Raw genomic sequence first — 23081 nt, 5'->3', positions numbered from 1 at the left:
AGGATTTCTCATTACAAAATGTTTAGAAAATTCCCAAAAAAGTTAGAGAGACTTCGGAAGGTTTTTTTTGGCAAGTTTATATGGTCGCAGTTAGATTCAGAAATTTAGCCTCATACAGATTAAAAAAAAAAAAAAAAAAAACTTTAAAAGAAAAAAAAGAAATTGCACAATTCTTTACAACTGATTAACTGACCCACCTAAAAAGTATAATAATATTAATTTCACAGCTGAAAGCAGAAACACAAAGTCTGAATTTTATTACGCTGAAATACTAAGTTAATTTTAAAGCCAATGCTGAAAAACTCACACATGCACTGCTGAAAGTGCTACTGGTAAATACATCACACAACACCGAGCTCCTTCTAATGGGTGACCTACACTTTTATTCAGATTCACTAGTAATATTTCTGGCATCTTGGTCTTTAGTTCCTGAACTGTGTTGAAACTGGTCAAACCTTTAGCAGCAACCTTCACAGCAGGAACTCAGTTGACGAGACTGATCTTACAGAAGCCAGGCAAGAAATAAAATTCAGACTAAGAGCAATAAGACAAGGCGCAGGACACAAGGAAGAGAAAGTGCATTATGATGTCTCTTCTTAGGGTTCTCTAGGCTTCTCAACTGGGTTTAATTCTTAGAAGGTGGGTAACATACTAGATTTTCGGGGGTGTGTGTGTGTTACATTTTCCTTTGGCTTTCTCCATACACACTCTCGTCACTGTAGGCAATGTACAGGAAGAAATCTTCCTCATGGTGTTCCTGAAAAGCAAGGAAACTATTAATGCGGAGGGAGAAGCAATGTGCAGACAGTGATGCATGATGGGAGTGAAAGAGATTACACTAGAGTGATGACACCAACAGAACACAAAACCAATAAGAAAGATGGAAGTTTAGGAGAGAAACAGCCTGGGAGGGTGATTAACGCAAACCCATACCTGGTACAGCAGTCCCATGGTGGCTGAGGTGGGGGGAATGACATTGTTGACAAAGAAGAAAAGGGCATCTTCAGCCCGTAAATGGATCCGCTTTCGGATGAGGAAGTAGAACTGGCCCACTTGTAAAAGATAACACCAGAGACATAAAATGACATCTCTGCTACTAAAGAAAGTGATCTACATGGTCTAGTATTTTTTATGAAACCAAGAATATTTATGTTGAATTTTGTTGTATAATTTGCCAGCTAATGTTATACGCAGGGTAAATGTCCTACACATCTTGTTGGTAGAGTATATCGTACAGTGGAAATTAACAGGCCACATAACATATACAAAGAATCCATCCTTTATAAAACTCTCCAAGAGATTTCATACAGTATATAAAACGCTATTCAAATCACAACATTATCCAAACTGCCCAACTGAAATCCTAAGCTTATCTTCAGAAACTAAAGCTGAATTGCATTTGTCCCACATAAGTCAGTGGGTCACCTGTTAGATCGGAGGGAACCAGGTATTTCTTCTTGTCCAGGTCACCTATCCTTGCTTTCGGTGCTTTTTCAACAATCACCTACAATTAAAAAAGCACCACAGTGAGACAACAACGAAGTTGGTTTACTTACGGGACACACCATCAAGGCCAAATTTCACTTTCGTGATCTTGAAGAAAGGAGAACTGATATTCTCTGACAGCGAGAAACCATGATACGAATCTCAGGATGAAAAATACTTAAATATCTCCCTCTAAAAAGGGGGGGCATGTGGTTGTTTTTTAAACAATGTCCTCATTGTTCCACAGAACTGGTACCAACAGCCTGTCAACTGATCTTTAACCAAAAGTATGTAATTAAAGTAAAGCTATCTAAAAACCACAAGCAAAGGCCTCTTGGGTAGGCTAAAATTGGAAACTCAGAAGTGGAGATGACTATCCAAAAATAATTTGTATCAGCTGTATTGTGTCCTGTTTAAAATCATCACCCATACAGAACAACTTTTTAGTTAACCAGTATAAACACTTCAGCTATTTTAGCTCATTTAAAATAAACCAAACAATTACTTCGCACTACATTTTAACAAGTTCGTAACACATGCCAAAATATTTTAAGTCTGGAGAAATTCACTATGACTCGAAGAACGGAGTGTCTGTAGCTAATAGTAAGCAGTCAGTACAGAAAAGTAAACCAAATTCGCCGAGCTTATATTAAGGCAATTTCTCACACACTTGGAACATTGAAATTAAAGGCAAAATTATTATTGACAATAATAATAAATAACAATAATGTTATTACCATTATTATTATTGTTATTAAAAATGACAGTTCTTTAGCACGAAAAGTTTCCAAAACGTATGTATATTTTTTTTACAGAGGGCAATCTTAATTATTTAACCTAAACAGAAATGTACAGGTGCTTTCGGAAGGACATCGTAAATTTTTCGTCGGCCGACAGTATTAAGTAAAATTCTGTTCATTCATGTTGTAGAAATCACTGCGTAATGAGCAAGCCTAATTAAAGGGGGTTAATATTTAAGTGACATTAACTAACACTTTAACATACTACATTGTAGTTAACAATGATAAGGGTGCGACTACGTTGGCGTTCACTAGACAGCTCGTCACGGCGAATTGGCATCGATAAATAAACCAACATTTCGTCTATAAGATGGACATAACATCAAACACGATGGTTAGTGATTTTCATTTAAATGTATCAGTATACAAAACTGACTGGTTAACAAGACGAAGGGTCTTCACAAAGACTTTCTTTGATAGCCTGCGTTTGTTGTTCGGTTAGGTTTGTGTTTACAACACGACTCGGCTAGCGATACTCACTGGGACCCGGTCCGGGTACTTCTTTCTTATTTTTTCACCCTCTGACCGTCTCTTCTCGAATGGATGTTCTTCTTTGTACTGAAACTTCATTTTTAATGGTACTGGAATAAGCACCACGACACGAATATCCGTCTGGGTCGCTTCGATGTGGCCTCTCTAGCTAAGCTACCTAGCTACAGTGCTGCGTTGAATTCGACTGCGGATGGATACAATAACAACACGAGCAAAGTAAATACGTAACATCACAATTCACGAAGCCCTGATACGCCTGGTTGTGCGTCTCCGAGTAACGGAGAACTGCAACAGAATTCCCCTTGACAATTCGTAGACGGTCTAATGTCAGTCGCCTGTCATTTGGTCATGAATACTGAATAAATCGTGGAAGCTTAGTGACGCCATGTGCGTGGACACTTGGAAGTGGACTGCAATAGTAAACCACGACTTATGGGCAAAAATACAGTTATTGGTGTTTTGTAAGTTCACTTAGTTTCATTATAGCATCCAATATAGTCTTTTATATTGCGTGACGGTTTAACAGGTTATTCTATGGGGATAGAAGATTCTTCTTGAATGGCAAACTAATACATCCGAAAAGTGAAACTGAGTCTTGTTAGTTTCCGCTTTCATTAAGAATTCCCCATGAAAACATTTTATACGGTCTATTAACAGCAATAAGAAATAATAATAATTTAAAAAAATCACTAGAACGTGTCGCACATTATAAACGTGCTACGCTGAATTAGCAGGTAAGTTGCGCAAGGAAATGATGGCGTAATGGGCCGGCGCGTGACTCTGCGCCGTACAAAAAAACTTCCGGTTACTGGTTGTTCATCTGGCGGTATAACATATTCTTATAAACCCATACAGCTGTTATATATATTACTAGGATACAATTTTGTTTTACACGGCATTATCTAGGAAATGACTGGTATCATGTCATGTCAATTTTTGGAAGTAACGACTCTTCCTCCAAAATACCCAAAACACATAATTTGAAATGTTATATATATATATATATCACAAAAAAATCTGTCGATAATGGCCACAACGGAATACATAGCCGGTACAACACTACTGGTGCTACTTTATTCTGACGTCTTTCGTTTTAGACAGCGGAAGGACTGGGTGGTAATTTGGCTCCACATCACGTGACAGCTCTCGCTACCTTTTGCTCCATATGACAATGAAGGAAGTCCTGTGCGGAAGGTGCCTCAATACCAACCCTGAGATGCGTTTTCATGCTCAAAACGCACAACTTAAAAATAACTTACCATTATTGATAGGACCAAATGCATAATTTATACGTGAATTCATGCAACTATAGCTGCACGTTTTAGAAAGCAACTAAAAAGATGAGGGTTCTTGGTTTGTCGCCCCGCATTGGATACAGAGAGCAAAACATCGTCGCGCCCCTTAAAAGACTAGACAACAGTGAAGGGATTCATCGGAAGACATAACAGTTGAATTCAAAGGGTCTGGCCTATTAAAATAGGTGTAATTATGGCATACGTTTTTTTGTAATATTGCACAAAAACCAGCTCGAATGATGGGAGGTGATTCAACGTCGTAAAAAGGACGACTGATTTTTTTTTACGTATTTAACAGAACCACTCTGTTTTACTCACCCACGCTACAAAACCGAAACTAAGGGGAGTTTAAATGCTGGACGTTTTACTTTAAAGGGACCAGCGCACCCTCGGCATGCATACGCCAGTGACATGGCAGAAGACTGTTAGTAATGGCATGGAATCCGAACGGATATATAAGCAAAACGTTATGCGGCGATGCTGCATGAGGAGGGGGGGGGGGTCATTTTACAAAACAAGTATAGGACAAACTTTAAAAGGACAGCCGGATGGACAGAGCGGTTGATACTGATGTGTTTTATTAGTAACACGCACAGACCTGGGGACCGAGGCAAACTGAGGCCGCCTGAATACTTACTAGACTAAAATTGTTCAAATGGCAATTACATGGAAGGAGAAGGGGGTACATAAAAACAGAAGAAACAGAGTGGGGGGGGGGGGGGGGGGTTCCGTTCAGTTTTAAAAAATATAGATAAATGAGGCAGTTATAAAATGGAAGAAATAATAATCAACAGCATTCCAGTTGTTGGTGGCTTGTGGTTAGACCTATTTACTGGAGCAGACTGGGAAAGGAAATGAGATGGGTAATCTCTACACATTCAAAATGGTTCTTTTATACTTTCATTTGCATCTTAGTCTCCTGTTTCTGTCAGGTGAACAACAATTACGAATAATAATGTTCAACAAAACAAGAGGAGATCACTGATTTCTTCCCATCATTTCAATATATACATATAAAAAATAACTTTTTTTCCCCCCCATAGGCAAAATTATTACAGTCTGCGGAAATGTACTTAGAACTAACCATCATCTTCACCCCCCACCCCCCCAACCCACTAAAAATGCTCAGTACCATTTGCCAGTGCCCCCTTTCTGGGAAATGGGAGGCGGCGGGATCCAGATTCTTTAGTCCTTTTTCCTTTTGGCTTCATTCAGTAAATGTAAATCCATGTGACAGGTGATGAGTTTGCTGAGTGGGATGGGAAGGGGGGCAGTTTGGGAATAGGTCTGTGCCAGTTCAGGTTGGGGGGGGGGTTGGGTATAAAGGAAACAGGCCGGCTTCATTGTCTCTGTCCGTTCACCTGTTCAGTTTTGTCGTCTTGAATTAAAAAGACAAAACATGAGCGTACTCCTGTACAGACACACACCACACATGCACACACTGTATCAGAAACTGTAAGGCAGAGACGTTCTGAAGAAAAACAGCAGCTGGTGCCCCAGCTAATTTCCAGTTCCCTGTTAGGCTGCCACACTCCCTTCATCCCTCCTCCATCCTCCTCTTCGTCCCCCAAGCCCAACTCCACACCACTCCATAGTGATGGGTGGCGGCGGGTAGTGGGGGTGTTGTGGAGCAAGGAGAGGTCAACAGTGAGACTGGCGGGTGAAGGGGGGCGGTTTTGGGGGCAGCAGCCGTGGGATGGGGAAGAGAAAAACTATGAGGGCCCAGATACAGAGGTGGCCCCCACTGGACTATCACCAGAGCCGATGCTGGTGGAGGTTTCGACTGAGGACGGATCTGACGTCAGCTGTAAACCTGCAAACGAGAAAGTGTGAAATGTTCAGATTTACTGTGCATTACAGGCAAAACAAATATCCTATATGTTACGCAATGGTAAGAAAAACAGTTAAAGGTGATGAATTTAACGGTTAAGTCAGTGGCTGTTTCTCAATATGCGTACTTGACCGTACTTGTGTTCTCGTGTTTTACATCATCTTCCATTGCTGAAGACCAGTTCCAATACTACGAACAGAAGTACAGAGGACGGTAAAAATCCCCAGATGTCGTTCTGATCAGATGCCTCAGATATGAAGGATGCATCGGTTGTATCCTCGCCAAACGAGGACATTCGCATGATTCACTGCATCCCAAAGGCCAGCGGGCAAGGCCACTCTTGCCAGGACTACGAGTACGATCTTTGCGTTTTTGGTATTAAGAAACACACATTATAAAGAGGGTGAGATCCAGGGAGAGGCAGAGTTTGTACTGCACATGCGATGCGAGTCAAAACCTCACCTTAGTGCGTCCAGCATGGGCAGCAGATTCAACAGTGCTGTGTCGCTGGGATCGCTGAACCAGGACTTAATTGGTATCGCATTGTCTGTGAAGGCAAATTCGGCACATAGAAAGCGAGAAAGCAAGGACCAACGTGCAACACATCAATGTAATTTACTGAAGGGGATCCCATTCCCACGGATCTTGGCTTTGTGGGGCTGATGAAATTTGGACCTTGGGGAAAACCTGTGTGAGTACCTATGCTGTATAAGAATACCCTACACTACAATTTCAGGGACAAAGCTATCATCTGTGATGGTCAAATAGGCATTAAAGTTATGGACAGATTATTTAAATGTTTGTGACTTTAAACAGAACAGTACAAGTGCAGGAATCCCTTGGTTATGCCTGTCAGTTCTCCCTCGAGCAACCGGTCCGGTTTCATACTTGTGGCTAATGAACAATTTTGCAGCTACACTGGCTCCCGCATCTTTCGAAAGCTTCCTACCGATCACCTGGCACATCGTGAGCTATGCACCCTGTGTGAAACATCATGTCGTCTTTGTACAATCATGCTTTAAACTGAACTGATTTTTAACTCCAACTCAAATTGCATGCTTTTTAGACAGAGAAAATTTGACTACCCAGAGGACACCAGAAGGTGGCATTACTTCAAGGTGACCCTTGTTACCGCCCCCATGCATGAAAACCATCGCACCTTCACACAAACCCGATATAACAGAACAACCAACAAACGTCCTGAGTATCCTGGCTAAAAATAGGCAGCACGTGCTTCTGTACCCAGATTAAATTGCCAAGGACAAGTACAGCAAGCCTGAGCAAAATTCTACGTGGTCCCTCTCCTGGGAGGAGACGGGTACTGCAGCTCACCTGGGTGACTCCGGTAAGCTCCGGGTGAGTTGTCCAGGATAACAATACTGGAGAGGTCGTTGTGTACCACTGACAGGTCTTTTATATAACTACCCAGGTCTAGGGTACAGTGCTGCAGGGGGGAAGGCCGAGAGAGGCAAAACGTGTTAGCTTAAGAAGACCACACGGCAAAAAGCAGAGAAACAGATGGTGGTTAAGGACTAACAAGGGCGAACTGGGGGCGGGGAAGCAGGGAATGACACTCTCAGGAGGGGCTCTGCAGTTAAGGTACCCAGCTAGAACTGTGCCAAGAAAACCAGCCAACGCAGGAGTTTCAACCTTTCTTAAACAAAGGATCCTCAAATGAAAATGAAAGGAAAAGACTCAATCTGACAGAGAATGTGTGATCGCAGAACTAAGAATTTATGTGGACTTAATGGGGGGCCAAGGGAAAGTGTTTCAGTACACTGTCTACATGGATATGTTGACAAAGAATGCTTGAGTCTTCAGTCTTGAAAATTGCTTCTGCCGAGCTTGTTGTGTGTGGCAGCAGGACAGCGGAGTCCTTCCAGAGCGCCGTGCTTCTACTGCGAGTACCTGTCTATAGTATCTCCGTCTCAGGATCCCCCTGTTGTTGTCCAGCTTGTCCGCAACTGCAGACCCATAGATTTCCATACTGGCCGTGAACACGACGAGCTCATACCACTGACTGACCTGAGAACAGAGGTCACGTGACATTGAGGAGACCAGGTCAGGAAGCCTGTCACGGCCACTGAGGAACATCACACCTCTATAAACTGTCTAATCATGACAACAGTTCATTTTACTTACCACTTCTAGGAAAAAATCCACATGTGGTCTTTTATGTACAAAAAATCTGACTGGATGTTTGTCTATAACCACCTGAGAGAGAGAGAACAAGAGTAACAATTCAGGGTTTCTTTGCCAAAGGGAACGAGTACAATGGCTTTGGAGCCGTGGGTTCAAATCACAGTCCTGTGTCTGGGGAGGCTGCATTTTCTCCATGTTACATAAGATTTACTCTGGTTCCGAGTTCAAATGAAAGCAGCCCAAGGCAACTCGGTGCAATGTGTTTGTGAGAATGCCCTCTACTGTTAGGTTTGTGCCCTGTCTTGTGTCGTGCTCTTCCTGGTACATACTCTGGATCACTGCAACAAGGGGTGGGCGATCTTCCCAAAAAAAAAAAAATAAATCTTTATAACGCACGATCCCGATTCACGATCTGAATTGCAATCTCTGTTCCCACAAGAATATCTAAAGTAAGCCTAAGGACTTTCGTATTAGCACCATTTAAAACAATATTGTATTTAAGACACCGTTTTCTAAATGATATTTAAAATAAAAGCTTAATTCAGGATTTGATTACTAAGCTTCATTAAACCAAAAACTGTCAGAAACCTAAAGTTGTGTCAGACGCTTCCTTTTAAGGTGGTTCAATAGATTTGTCGTGTTACCTCCAGAAGAGCCAAGTTCATAAACTTTGCCTTGTGAAATATCTTACTGTGCATGCCTAATTTGTACCTTGCACGTCTGCGAATGCACAGCATTTCATTATTGCATGTTGCTGTAAATATAGACAATATGGTTTGCTATAAAGCTGCAACATGAACCAATCAGGCACTGCTAGAAAACATATGTATTGCAATGAAATATAAATAGGGCAATGCAGATGTGCGAGGTACAAATCAGGCAGGTGGTATGGATCAGTTAGTTATACCTTGGATCCCTGCTTCATACAAAAACCAAGAGAATGACTTCGTACTAAAAGGTTCAGTTAACTGATTGGCCAAGTTACATCACGCGTCTCGTAGAGTCAAAGGGTCTCTCATGGGTGACGTATGTAAAGCACGATTCAAATTGGCATAGTGGGTGAGTAAGTGTGGTATGGAGCAGGTAGTGACACACGTTACTGGTCATTGAAGTTTTATGTGAAGTTTGAAAGTATTAGTAGGAGAATTTAAAAGACCACAAGCTCTATGATTTGCATGAAAAGTTGGTTTTTAAGACGTCCATGATCTATCATGGAATACAATCATCAGATCGCTCACCCCTAACAAACAGAGATTAATGGTTACAAATCACAGAAGGATGAGCTGTCTGTTGCAACATGCAATGTTGTTCATTCAAATAAGCTTTGTTAAGAGCACAAGTGATCACTTTTGTTCAGGTGTGTGGATTAAAGACAACAAAGGATTCTTAAGGCCCAAAAACACAGCCGTAAGCAGCCTTCAACCCTATTTCAAAGCCCATACACGTTATGTTGGTTACGTGTGTCCACTGAAGCCTCAAAGCCTGTCTGCTAAGTGGTCACCTGACATCAAAGCCCGTTTTGCGTGTGTATCGGAGTGTATCCTGGACCGTACCTTGAGGATGAAGTCCGGCGGCGTACCGGGTCGCACTGTGGGCCTCAAGACCCCATCGTGGTGGGAGTGGATTAGTGTCTCGTCCAGATCCAGAACCAGAATCTTCCTCTTCACCGCATCTTGAACAACCACAGAGCATCACTCGTTGGATTAGATTATCAATCTGGCATACGATTCTGATGCAAGGCTTTACACCTAAACCTAATACCTGTGTTATATGGAAGTGCAGTAAAACCTTGGATTGCTAGTAACTTGGGTCTGCGAGTGTTTTGCAAGACAAAATTTATTAATAACATTTTGTTTACCTTGATAAACGAGCGAGATATTGCAATATGAGTATTACATATACGCTTTGTCTGCCTAGCGTCACATTGGATAGGTTCCTTGTTAAAGTCGCACAAAAAGAAAAAGATTGCAGTGAACCAACAGACAGCAGTGATTCCATTACTTATAGTGAAAGTCATCCTACAAAATAACCCTCCTCTTCTCTCTCTCTCTCTCTCTCTGATCTCCCTCACACCATCCATTACTCCTTTCAAAGGTAAAGTGCAGATTCATTTGATTTACGTATTTGTATTTTATATTTAAAAAACTTTTTCTTGAATATTTTTGGGTTTTGGAACGGATCATCCGAGTTTCCATTATTTCTAATGGGAAAATTCGCTTTGATATACGAGTGCGTTGGATTACAAGTTTCCAGAACGAATTATGCTCGCAAACCAGGGTACCAACGTACTTAAATGATGTAAGTCAACAGCTAACTCCATAGATAACATAAAATAATCCTTCTCCAAAACCCTCTTTTCACATTCTTAGGAAGCCCAAGCATTGAACACGTTGCATCAGAAGGCCTCAAAGGGCTCCAAAGTATGAAGATTCACTGGGAAAGTGCTTGGGTTCTGGAAGCATTTCCAATATGTGCAGTCTTACCGAGAGGTACTTACTGAGTCTGTTTCTGGAGACAGGTGACAGAGGTAGAGTGTCATAACGCACTGTCTGGTACTGGATTATCTGAAACAGGAGTGGGAACACGGTTATTTGTAGTTAACAGCAACAAACAAACGACAAAAAAAATTCAAAACGCCCATTTTCCCAGTTGAATGATCAGTTCCACGTCGTGTTACATGTCAAACTTGACTTCCCACAATATCACACCTATGATGCAGCAGTAAGACAGGGTTGTGGAAGCAGTACTTGCTCTGTTTTATTCACACCAACAGCAACCAATCACAAACTCACTTTTCAGCAGGGTCTCTCACCCTGTACCAGCAGTCATGGTCTAGTCCATGTCAGCCGATGATTCACACACCTAATGAAATATGCAGGACAGCGCAGAGCCCACATACTGATCCATCCAAATGTGTCTATTTTGCAATTAAATTCTACAAAATTCATGAATAAATGAAAACTTCAAAGCCAAACTCTAAAGTCACACGGCAGAAAAAGCAAATGACTGGTATATTCACAGATCCAAACCAAGACTGAACCAAATAAAGGTGACGCGGAAATGTAAAAAAAAAAAAAAAAAAAAAAAAAATCAGCCTGCATTTTCACCTCAACAGAAAAGGTACATAACAGCACAGCTGTTTCATGGTTATATCCGTTTTAAGTTCTACTTTTTATTAAAGGCACCTACAAGTACAGCAATAAAACATGACATTCAGTTTAAAAAGTCCTCACTGCGGATTCCTAAATACAATTTTGGAAATAAACACTTAACTCCTGTGCAGGATTTATAGTAAATGGCAATATGGCCTGCATCTGCATCATAGACGCTCACAGATGTTCTCTGACTTCCTGTGTAATGGTGTCACACAGGAAAATAAGGCCATTAGCACTGGGTCTGGCACTTCACGTGTAGGAACCAAATCAGGGTAATCTGAAGATGATACCCATCCTTCCAACAAACTGCTTATTCCGATCAGGGTTATGAGAAGGCCTGAGGCTTATCCCTGGCTGCACAGGGCACAAGGCTGCGATGCCAGTCCAGTCTGACACACACACAATCATACATCATGACTAATTCAAAGACTCTAATATAAACCATGTCTTTGGACTGTGGGAGAAAACCAGAATACCCAAAAGAAATGCAACACAGGGAGAACGTGCCAGTTACACACGCACACACGTAAAGTAGAGGTGGGATCTGGTGAGAGGCAACAGTGTTACCCAGCGCCACTGGGTTGCCGCAGTTATACATACAGTGTCCAACATAAAGGAGTACAGCCCACGACATACACTGCAGAGGAGTGATGTGCAAGGGTGTTGTCGATAAAGGAAGCCACTACTTAAGCCAATGCACACAAGAGCCGGTTTAGCATCTGCCTGGGGCCATGTTGACAAAGGTGAAGACTATTGGGACTCTACTTGGGAGTGATGATATAAAAGGTAAATCTTTTTGGAACGAATGGTCGTCCAAACTGACGTCACAAGGGCAAGGAGTAGTATGAAAAATGCACGGTGCCCACAGCGTTCTTCTTGGAGTGTATGAGTGCTGCAGGTGTCGGGGAATTGCACTTCACTGATGGCATCATGAATTCACAGATATGCCGTGAGATGCTGAAAGGGAAGATGGTACCATCTCTCCGTGCCCTGGGTGGCCGGACACTCATTTAACAACGACCCAAGACATACATCCAAGGCTGCATTTCCGAGGAAGAACACGGTGAAAGTGATTCTGTGGCCAAGCATATCAGCTGACCTCAACCCAAAGGTCACCGGTGGGGAGTATTGGAAGGACAGGCTGAGCATCATTATCCATCCAGCATCCAGGATCTGGAAGAGCTCATTCTCCCAAAGTAGCACGTCGCCAACTTGTTCATTCCATGTCTAGAAGAGCTGGTGCTGTTCTCAAAAATAATGGAGGCCATACAAAATATTAGTACAATTTGCTGTAGGGCGTGTTCATTTTTGCGACACTTCCTTTGAATACAGTTTATTATTTTCTCATCCTAATGATGTTGGTGATCAGGTTATGTTGTTAATGTAACAAATGTTTAAGAAAACTCTAAGAAAAGTTGTGTCAAAAATCTGCTAATTGTTCTGGTGTTCACTGAGAAATTGATAAAAAGAAATTCTAATTTTCAAAGGGGGCGCTGTAGTGTGCCAAAGCAGGCATCTATTAAATTAGAATTCTAGCTTTCAGAATTGCATAACTAACTAGACCAGGAAGACAAACACAGTCGTGACATTGTGTTTCCCAATAAAGTTACAATGTGTTTCCCAGAGGCCTTCAGCTTCTCCGTTTTGATCACGGCAGTGAAAACACTGCTTATGGTGCCAGAGCCGAAAATGCTGGGCTTCCTTTTTGAACGTCTGCTAGGTCCTTCAAACTGAGATTCACAGGCTTTGAAATACATGCAACTTGCAAGCCAAAATGAAAACTAAATTTAGGGCACGGTTTTGCAGTCCTGAGGTACTGCTGGCTTTGGCTGCACCTTTGATGAAAATCATCCATTTTTATCCTGAGCCAAAAATAAGCTGAAGCCTTAGGCCACAGATTTGCTTATACAATAAAAAGTTACCGAAAGGCAAAGGGTGGGGTTAACTGTGAATCTGCCTTTAAAATATTACTTACTCTGTTCGTGCAGCAGTTTGGTCAGATTCCAAAAAAAATACATGATTCAACTGCCAAACAGTATGTGCCCAAAACTGCTGTCATAATGAAATCTTTAAATCACTGTCATTTATTGTCTTTTTAATGGAGGCAATTCTTTTTGTTTTCACCGTTGTTAAATTAAAGCACACAGAAGTATTTGCTTGTCACATATAGGACTCCGTGCGACTGGGTTAGTTATGGTTTAACAACACCCTTGTCTGCACAAAAAAATCTGAATCCAAAATCTCATATTGCTATTAAAAACAAATGTTGGTTTTCATCGTGTAGCCCAAGGCAAACTGATACAAATGTATTCATTTACCAAAATTATGTATCAAAGCAGTGAACAGAAAAAAGAAACATTTTTAATAGTCAAGCATAAAAAAACTGGCCTCTGCCAGCCAATGTTGATACATTTTAACTCAAATTTCAAGCACAGTGAATACTACAGCATTCTTTAGAGGATTGTAGCCATTTTAATTTTGAGCTTGTGTTGATGGAATACCTAACAGTGTGTTACCTGCATTTCCATTTATGAAGTCTGCATGAACCTCCAAAACCACAACAGAAAATAAATGCTTACAAGTTTTTCACATGTATTGTGCATCACCTAATCTTTGGCCCATATCTCCAAGCCTCCCAGATAGGAATAGCCCAGGAATTCGAGAGAGAATCCCACAGTCCTCTGGGATATTTATATCCACTGCCAGCTGTCCCAGCATGTCAAGGGAAGTAGAGAGAGCACATGGTTGTGTATGTATGAGTGGGGGGGGGGGGAGCGGCAGAGATTGGGAGCCACAGGGTGACTTTGAACCGGGTATACCACTATTCCCCCCCCCCCCCAAAAAAAAAAAAAAAAAAAAAAAACACACACAGGCAAAGTGTCTTAAGTTGCCCAGCTGCTACAAGCAACTGCTGTATTTGCCCCCCCATCTATCTCCTTAAAGGCTTGACTACAACATCATTGACCATTCTTCACTCTGGGCCTCTGCTCAAATGTTACTCACACAAGTGGCTATTGACCAGCTCATGGATTTTAATTATTTGTGCTTATCATGTAATAAAAGCCACTGCATTATAAAACAAGCAGTTATACAGTATAAAGCTTCTAGTTCTGTAGGCCACAATAGCCTAGTTGTGAGGGGAAGGAAAAAACTATATTCTAATAAATAAATACAAAAATAAGTTGAATAGCAGTGTTTAAAAACAAAATTCTTTTTCATAAAGGTCAAAGTGCATCAGCCACTGTTTGTTGGCCAACCACATTCTGCTATCAGGGGATACAACTTTTTCTAGCCAGAAAAAGTTCACAGAGGAGTTTTAAAGCTTTATTTCCAACATGACTCTTTGTATCATTTACAGACTGAGCTAGCCAACTCTAGCTATGTGTTTAGGGTGCAATCCCTCAAGAGGGAAAATAAAATTTATGTCAAATCTGATACTTAACATGCATTTGAATCTTGCTTGGTGTGGAAAGCATGTGCGAGGCCCTTTACAACCCACCTAAAGCTAAAATTTCCTGGCAGAATGACTTGATTTTTGTCCATTCCAATCCCATGGCTGCATCAGTACATATATATAGCAGCAAGACGAGTGCAAGGACACCTCTGTACAAGTCAGACTTCAATGGGGCCATAAACACCACGCCTTTGATGGAGGTGACAAAACGCTTCCCTGTCCTACAGTGACAAGCAAGGAACTACCATAAAGCCTGCCAAATACCGGATGTATTAAGTGAAAGTGAAAGCTAAACACCTGCTTTGCATGCATTTGTAACTTACTGCAAAGCTATTAGAAATATTTCAACTGAAGTAACAAAATGCTGGGATCTGCCAAATGTTTAGGTGAACTACATCTACAACTGAAAATACCCTCTGTCCATTAACCCCGGGGTTGTTGTGTTTCTCGAGGTCACTTTTTTTAACCTATTAGACTATGGCTGCAGACTGTGAATCAACTAGTGCAGTATGTACTTCAAATAACATTGCGCCTGCTCTGCTACACCATTCAACATTCATTAACAAAGTACGAGGTAAATAACTTCGGAAAACAAACAAAAGCAAGGTGCCGCTCTCCACATGTGGCGCACAGCAGGCTCGTTCTCACTGAAACATGTTGAAAGAAAACACTTTTGGGCTAAATTAAGTGCAAACATTCGCCACTGTTTATCCTACCTGCTCTTGGAACTTTAAAAAACAACGCAAAAAGAACATGCTAAATCTGAAGAAAAAAAAAATTGTTATGCAATACAATTTCATCAGGGAATACCAGGACATAGATTGACAAGTCACAAAATAAACATTTGGCCAATATCTCAGGTTTGTGTCCGAGCCCTAATTCAATCAACTGTTAGTTGTTTCTAGCAGATGGTTCACGTCAGCGTAGTACTCTAGTAGTCTTCAGCTTCCTGTCAAATAACACAAGATGTTTTGGTGGATAAAAAAAACACCCGAAAATGCCAAAAATCATGTCAACACGGATTTCGCCGTTTGATAAAACTTTTGTTCCTACCATTTGGGCACCATCCACTAAGTAAGGGCTTACAAATAGGACCGAGAATGGCAGTATACTGATTTAACTTAAGGTTAGCCGGTATCTCCTCATGACCATGTACAGGACAAAACGATTTCCTAACCTTCACAGCAAACGCAAGTTCTAATATATCCAACAATTACTGCTTATCAGAAAGCCTCTAAAGTTACTACGTCTCAGCAGGCGACAATATTAGATTTGAATGAGATAACATTCTGCCAAAATTGTAAAAGTGAGAAGTATTGTTTTCCTCAATATCTTACCATGAACAACTTGCAAAAAATCCCGGGGAAACAAAAAACAAAAACGTTGCGCGATGCCCTTGCCCTCACAATCCCGACTGACATTTCTGTGTGTGTGTGTGTGTGTGTGTGTGTCTTATTTTCATGCAACAACACGAGAAAGTGTCGAGCGAAAAAGTCAAGTTTCTCCTGCACTGCAAATAAAAGGAAGCTGGCTGACCGGCTTGCAGTTTTTCTTCTAAAAGCAAAAAAAAAAAAAACTCAGATAATAAACAAATGAATAAAATTGCAAGAGCTCCCCATCAAAACAAAATGAAAAGATTTACAATGTGGCGGCCAAGCAACTTAACTCACCGTGCGTAGATGTTTCCTGAGCAGGTACAGGATGAAGCCCCATATTCTGGACGTCAAGCCGAGGAAAGTGCGGATCCCGAGCAGCCACTGTCGGGTCTTCAGCATGTCGGCAGCCACGCGAACGTCCGCGCGCGACCCGGGCGGACCAAAGGGCTGGATAGTTATAGCAGCCTCTACCAACCGAACACTTTCACTCGACCAGGGAACTAGTCAGACCGAGTTTACCCTCAACAGAACCTCTCATAGAGAGGGGGAGGAAGGAGGGGAAGGGGGTTGCTTACAAACGTGCTGAACCCGTCCGGACCGACGGGCACCAGGACAAGAAAGCGCCTAAGCCTCCGTAGAAAAGATTTCGTCTACTTAAAAAAAATCAATAAATAAAATTTTAAAAGTTCACAAAAGCCAACTGACTGGAAGGTGAATGAATCCGCAAGCCGGCTAGCGGTCGATATCCATGGGGAGCTGTTAAAGCCAAGAAGTCGCAAGGTGGCTAGCCAGCCAAGCTAGTAAGTTTGTTGGGCTTCCAGTCCGATTTCTAAAGCCGGAAAAAACAAGTCTGAACTTCCAGTCCACACGGTCTGTTCTGCTATAATTCCTCGTTTTTTAGGCGAAATGGAATAAAGTCCCTAAAACACCAGAACTCATAACAGTCGCCATCAAAACCCCTTCTGCTTTACAGCGAATCCGGAACCGAACTGCGAGCCGCCATCGTCGCCTTTGCCGTCACTTCCTCCTTAACCCCAGACAGCTCTCCGCTGCGGCGCGCGGCGCGCTCCCGAAGCCGCCGCGGACGAGCCTATGCACTCGTTCAGTGCCTATGCACTGAAAATGCTATTGTTAACTCAGTGTTGACAGTAATTTTGAGAACAGGTTAAACTGCAATAGTTACATAAACATAACGATAATTACCCAGTCATTAACGATAATGTTCTCGATTAAACATTTTTATTCAGCTTAAGACAATGAACATGTAAATCTGACACGTATTGAATGAAAGGTCATCTTAAGTCACGATTCGTAAATTCCACGTTTTATTACGCTAATTTAAGGCGCAATTTCAGCACCTGTTTAAATTGCCGAATGCATTGAAAACGAGATGGAGTATGTATCTATATATAAAGCATCATATAGTCTGACAAAAGCTTTTTCCCATTTGAATGTTTAATATGATTCATAATATGGCATTAAGCAGTTCAGAAAATGGATGGATGGATGGATGGATGGAATATGATTTTCTGTTGCCTTGGGGTCGGACATTGAAACAGCCAATATAGAATGCATAGAAACAAGCCAGTTTTTGCAAATGCATATGTTGTCATTGCGTTAACTATATCCAAGGCAGGGCGAAATGGACTTCCATGGGCGGGGGCAAATGGGGGAAACGGGGGCAAAAGGGGGATAAACAAATATGAAAATGAAAAGAAAAAACAGCATTAAGTTATAAGCCAAAATCATTTTTAGTTTTCTGTTTGATCGGTTTGTTTGATCGTTTTATTTGCGTTTTACATTTGTTTCAGTTTTGTGTTATAATCCCCGTTATCGCAGCGACGCCGCATCCGGGAGCATTTCGAAATATTTGTATGTATGGTGGTGCAGTGTTTGCATTTTTAAACGAATTTTTATGTATTTCTATGTATAAATATGTAACGTCAACTTGATTTGGTATGTTCGAAAAAACTACAGGATTGTAATTAATAAGATATTGCTGCGTTTTCCATATGAACCAACAGGGGGCGGGAATGTATTTTCAGCAAAAGACCTGTATAGAAGTTGTTGCAAACAGGCCCAGTTCATTGAAGATCCACACTGGCTCACCCAGTCACGAGGTTAACCTACTCCAAGACTGGGAAAATGCCGACCAATCACATTTTTTCCATTAGTCTAAATAAGAATGAATCAAACCAATAATTAATTAAGGATCATACTTTGAATTCCATAGATACAAATGTCAATATTGATCAATATTGCAAGGTCATGATGAGCACACGATGTAAAACCCATTTATTTTTATGTTGTTCACAGATCTGTCAAATGGAGATGTAGGGTTTCCCGAAGCCTTCTTAATGCTACATTGTTCGTAAGTTCTACGTTAAAAGATAGAACTTACTAACTAAAAGATGGAACTTACGAACGATGTAGCATTAAGAAGGCTTCGGGAAACTCACCCATAAGCTCTATGCCTGAAGAATGATTTTCAGACATAAGTCTACAGTTTCAGTGCAATAAACAAGAGGGTTGTTCTTACTATAAGTAAAAGCACATGTATCCACTCCCAGAAGTGATGATGATGATGATGATGAAGTACCAGAAACCCAGTGATACAACTTCTTAGTCAAGTGTGTTAGAATGTGCTGAAGTGGCATATTTTCGGCCCAAAGAACATTATTACACTGGTTATAAAGAAATTTGAAGTTGCTAAATTGCCCGTAGGTGTGTATGTGTGAGCGAATGGTGTGTGTGTGTGCCCTGCGATGGGCTGCCCCCCCATCCTGGGTTGTTCCCTGCCTCGTGCCCATTGCTTCTGGGATAGGCTCCGGACCCCCCACGACCCAATAGGATAAGCAGTTAGGAAAATGGATGGATGGATAAAGAAATTTGAAACTCTGGATATTTCTTGATTCAGGGAATAAATGTTTCGCTGTAAAAAAAAAAAAAGACTATAATGAATGCAGTCAGATAAACTCTTAAAGTGCTGCATTATATTTAGAGAAGGTCATTTCTAGACAGCAGGTATATACAGAAATTGAGTTGTGCCTTTCCAGCGGTTGTCACGTTTCTGTCAATCTCGTCCTGCTCCTGTTTGGCCAGCAGATGTCACTGCTGGCCATCCTATGCCTTTTCATTGGCGTTCATCCCAGCTATTTCTCATCCCTAGTTATGAGTTTATTTCCCACACCTGCCTCTCATATTCTCCTCGTTACAAGTGTTTATATGTGCCCCTCTGTCCTGTGTTCCGCGGTCCTGGCATGGTTACTTATCATGAGCCCGAGCTCCCCATAAATCCATGGGTCCGCCATAGTTAGGCCCAATCAGTCTTCCTTCCATCAAAACAATGTCAAGTCCCAGGTAAACTTGACTTAACCCCTTGACTTAACCCCTCTATAGTTACCTTAATGAAGTTCCCTTTGAAGGTTCCCCTATGCAAAGGCTGCCTCTGGGGTTTATACTCCTCCTCAACGCTATGCACATGACAGAATGTACCCCAGCAGGTTTTACCCCTTACATTCCCATTGAGGTTCTCTGTTCATGTCAGACCACATTCTCCGCATCCCCAGCATCTCAGATTGCATCTCAGATTGCAGTGGACCAAGGATCCTTCCAACTATGTCAAGCCCCTTGAGGCGCATCTGGTATTTGGCTGCGTCGCACCGCCTCCTGGCAATGGGCTTCTTTGTCCGGCTGGCTACACCACTAGAGTGGAGGTGTGATACTGTAGTGTGGATGTTCCCCGAGGTGAAAGCACTCCTCCTTCAGATGGATAAGTTGTTGACGGGATTCACCCCAGATGCGGATACTCAGGAGGCACTCAGCATCCAGTAGGTTTTAGGAGATGTGTGGTAGCTGGCTGAGGCAAGTCGACTTTAAGTCCTGTAGGAGCCTGCATTTCCGGGTTCTGGACTAGGAAACACTGCATCCGCCACCACTCCTCTGGGGATTTCAATTTTCCCAGCGCAGCTTCTGTTGCCGCACTGGCGCCTGCCTCACCTACTGTCTTGCTGGCACTTCCTGGTGCTCGTCGGCACCCTCCTCTCTCTCGCAGCCTCACTGGGGTGCTGCTCGCCTGCAGCCTTCTTGGTATCTCCTGATAACCCCTCAATGTCCTTCTCTTTTGCCCTTCCATCAGTCTTCATCCGGCAGTTCAATTCTGCAGTGCACACCAAGATATTCAAATAACTCACCAGCTGAGCTACCGTGCCCAGTGTTTGATCATTTGTTATTGAAGCTGTACCTGTGGGACTGGCATCCGGCATCACTTGGAACTGGCTGTGAGAATCTGCACCTGTATGTATGTTTTGTGCAGTACAATTGTTGGCAGATGAATTTTGTGAAATCATTTTACCTAAGTTGCATTTTCCAGGAAACTAGGCCTGATTCAAGAGGAGTCTCACACAGTCCAGCCTGTGCTTCAGATTGTGAAGACTTTTACTCACCATAGCCTGCTGAGGTGATGTATGGTTTTTACAGTGCATGTTCAATGTTGTCTGTACATTAGGGGTCTGTGGGGCTTTTCTTCACAACTAATATTGCTGTGCCTTTGTCACATATGACAATGGCAGCACTGTCATGCAATCCAAACATCTTTCCGTTGCATCAGGACCGTTCCTACGCTCTTCCTTTGGTGTGCATGGGTTGGCCCGTCGGCGTTTGTCTAAGCAACTGAGCAGCTGAAAGCCCAATGCGGATGTTCAATGTGCTTTCGACAATGAGCTGTGGAGGTACGATCAGGGTGGCCGGTGCTGATAGCAGTAAGGTGTTGTCAAGGTAGGTAATGTGTGTCACAGTGTCAGGGGCAGGTTCCGGGAATGTATCAGTGTTGATAGAGGACATTTCAAAGACCTAAGAGACTAAACATGACCCAACCAGTACTGTCAAATAAAAACTGCATACCTACTTTAGGTTCACTAGGTATAATGTATATATTGGTGATTCATTACAGCTTAGCTAGGATAAATGACGTAGTTCAGTGCTGCTTGGCTAATTTATTTCGCCTTATCTTTTGTCAGACTGTTTGTGATCCGTGGCCAGGCCGCCCACAGACCTGACACCCTTAGAGCTTCAGAAGGTCTTTGCCTGAGGCTGTTGATGGAGTATCAGCAAGAAAGAAACAGACCAAAAGACTGCAAGGGTAGAACTATTCTGATTCCTCAGGCAATTGTGCAAACATGGTCACATTACACAGTGGTCAACGGCTGCTGGTTACCATTGACAACAGCACTGTGTCTTCACAGTGAGACTTTCGTGTCTTCGGATATTTCACAGTAATATATAGGAAAGTTATTGTATGTTCAGGTTAACACTCATACTCAGAATGATCAAATTGAGTTGAATATGTGTATGATATGATCTTATGTATGAACCTACATAAGAAACAGACAGATCTGATGTAATAATATATCTTTACTGATCAGTTATAGTCTTCTCACCAGGGGCGAACTGGTAGGTGGGGCACTGAGGGCTCCCCTGCGACTGTAAATCTCACACATGCAAAGCATTCATGAGGATTAAGGTACTGATGTCACGGATATTGTATAGACTTGTGACATGCTACTTTTACATATTTAATTTTTATGTATACAATTTCATTATGGTGGGAGTCTGCAAAAAGTAAAATGGTACAATACTTAAAACACTTTTGAAAGTAATAGCTTGTATTGTTTTGTATTTGTTTGTGGAATTTCCTAACTACTGCAGGGCATTATGGGTATGATATCTGGGTAGGGGGGCATGCCCCAGGGCCCAGTGTTTACATTTACAGTATTTCACAGATGCCCTTAGCCAGGGCGACTTACATAAGTTTAGTTGTTCTGCCACTGGTTCTGATGCTGAGAATTTTGGTGTACTTTTCCAGGTTACTTGATGGACAGAAGAGAACAGTTAAGGATACGTTGCTGCAGGGAACAGAGCTACCTCAGCAGGTCCACCTTGCAAACCATTCCCTGCAGAAAGCAAAAGAGCCCCCCATTGGTACCTGTGGACATCAGTGGTGGTGATTTCAGATCCAGAGAGTATAAATCCAGACCACGACTTTGTTTCGACCAACCAGTTGTGTACTCTGTGACTGTAACTCTTTATATTCAACTGGTTGGTTGAAAGAGCCTGTAAATCAAGCGGGGGTGGGAAGGGAAAGTGCTACACCGACGTCACGGTAGCAAAAAAAAGTGTCGATACAAAAACTACACCAACCAGCGCACAACATGTGGGCAGCCCAAAACTGTCCAGCGTTATTAAAAAGCCTTTAAAAATGACTTTGTTTGCTTCATTTTTGTTACAATAATACATCTGTTTAAAAAACTGCTTTGCCATTAACCTTCTAGTGTTTTCAGAAAATAAGTATTATAAAAAAGACAAGTAACATGCAAAAGACTGAAAGGGGGGGGGGGGGAGCGCAATTAAAACAGGAAAGACTGTAAAATGCTAAGAAAAATATCAAACAGAAGAATAAGCTACGTCATAGCTTATAACGTAATACTATTTCTCTTTTCATTTTCATGTGTGCGCCTCCCCCTACCGTTTCAACCTTTCGACCCAGCCCTGGGGGTCTGTTGCGTCCTGCCCATGACTGAATGGTTAAGGCGTTGGTCTTGTTGTTTGCTCGATTTTCCCGACGCAGGTTCGAACTCTGCCCTGATAATCGTGCGGTTTTCGGCTTATGTCAGAACTACATCGAAATAAAAGACTCGCCCTAAGTGACATACGGGGCAGGGTACCTATTAGACAATGTGGGGCTGATGTATAAATGTCCATTTTGAAACGTTTTTGCCAGTACATTAATTCAGTCACACAATTGCATAGTAAACGAACACTACTAAATCAATTTAGTAATTTAAAGAAGCTTTGGTATAAAAAGCTCTTAAAATGAGATTATAAGGCTGTTGTACATGTTTCGGTCTGATTTTACGGATGAGGTATTCTATGTCATCCCGTAATATACGATCTCCAGCATTTATTTATTGTACATATTGTTTTTATTCAAATTTCATTCACTTAAATATTGGTTTCATTAAAATCTTGTATGTATGAATATATAATTTACAAT

At 41.9% G+C, this 23081-nt stretch overlaps 2 protein-coding genes and 2 long non-coding RNA genes across 10 annotated transcripts; 1 reads left to right on the top strand and 3 right to left on the bottom strand.

The window, feature by feature from the left end:
- Nucleotides 1–238: 238 nt before the first annotated feature.
- On the bottom strand, nt 239–2983 carry LOC125750543 (gamma-aminobutyric acid receptor-associated protein). Its single transcript, XM_049028490.1, has 4 exons — nt 2766–2983; nt 1426–1504; nt 934–1052; nt 239–757 (listed from the first exon to the last, which is right to left on the bottom strand). The coding sequence occupies exons 1-4, from the start codon at nt 2853–2855 to the stop codon at nt 677–679; spliced, it is 369 nt and encodes a 122-aa protein (XP_048884447.1). The 5' UTR covers nt 2856–2983; the 3' UTR covers nt 239–676.
- A 1650-nt stretch (nt 2984–4633) lies between these two features.
- On the bottom strand, nt 4634–17077 carry LOC125750541 (CTD nuclear envelope phosphatase 1A). 5 transcript variants are annotated; one of them, XM_049028487.1, is made up of 9 exons: nt 16325–17076; nt 10543–10609; nt 9599–9717; nt 8046–8117; nt 7812–7928; nt 7236–7347; nt 6366–6450; nt 6041–6092; nt 4634–5885 (listed from the first exon to the last, which is right to left on the bottom strand). In XM_049028487.1, exons 1-8 carry the CDS (start codon nt 16427–16429, stop codon nt 6056–6058), a joined length of 714 nt encoding a protein of 237 aa, XP_048884444.1. In that variant the 5' UTR covers nt 16430–17076; the 3' UTR covers nt 4634–5885; nt 6041–6055. The 5 variants fall into 5 exon arrangements, 4 of the variants coding, with proteins under 4 accessions (XP_048884444.1, XP_048884443.1, XP_048884445.1 ...); XM_049028486.1 differs by lacking the exon at nt 6041–6092; XR_007400367.1 differs by lacking the exon at nt 6041–6092 and having other exon boundaries at nt 5823–5885; nt 6366–6883.
- LOC125750544 (uncharacterized) lies at nt 14512–16305 on the bottom strand. Its single transcript, XR_007400368.1, has 2 exons — nt 15992–16305; nt 14512–15603 (listed from the first exon to the last, which is right to left on the bottom strand). It is a non-coding gene; the product is annotated as an uncharacterized LOC125750544 (long non-coding RNA).
- Nucleotides 17078–20059: 2982 nt separating the features above from the next.
- Nucleotides 20060–22266, top strand: LOC125750869 (uncharacterized). Of its 3 annotated transcripts, none has more exons than XR_007400446.1 (5): nt 20060–20326; nt 20403–20489; nt 20640–20806; nt 21049–21170; nt 21894–22266. It is a non-coding gene; the product is annotated as an uncharacterized LOC125750869 (long non-coding RNA). The 3 variants fall into 3 exon arrangements; XR_007400447.1 differs by lacking the exon at nt 21894–22266 and adding an exon at nt 21472–21821 and having other exon boundaries at nt 20640–20760; XR_007400445.1 differs by lacking the exon at nt 21894–22266 and adding an exon at nt 21472–21821.
- The last annotated feature ends 815 nt before the right edge of the window (nt 22267–23081 follow it).

The sequence above is a fragment of the Brienomyrus brachyistius genome, chromosome 10 (genome assembly GCF_023856365.1).
Source record: "Brienomyrus brachyistius isolate T26 chromosome 10, BBRACH_0.4, whole genome shotgun sequence".
NCBI classification, from domain to species: domain Eukaryota; kingdom Metazoa; phylum Chordata; class Actinopteri; order Osteoglossiformes; family Mormyridae; genus Brienomyrus; species Brienomyrus brachyistius.
This window is presented reverse-complemented; position numbering and strand designations above follow the sequence as displayed.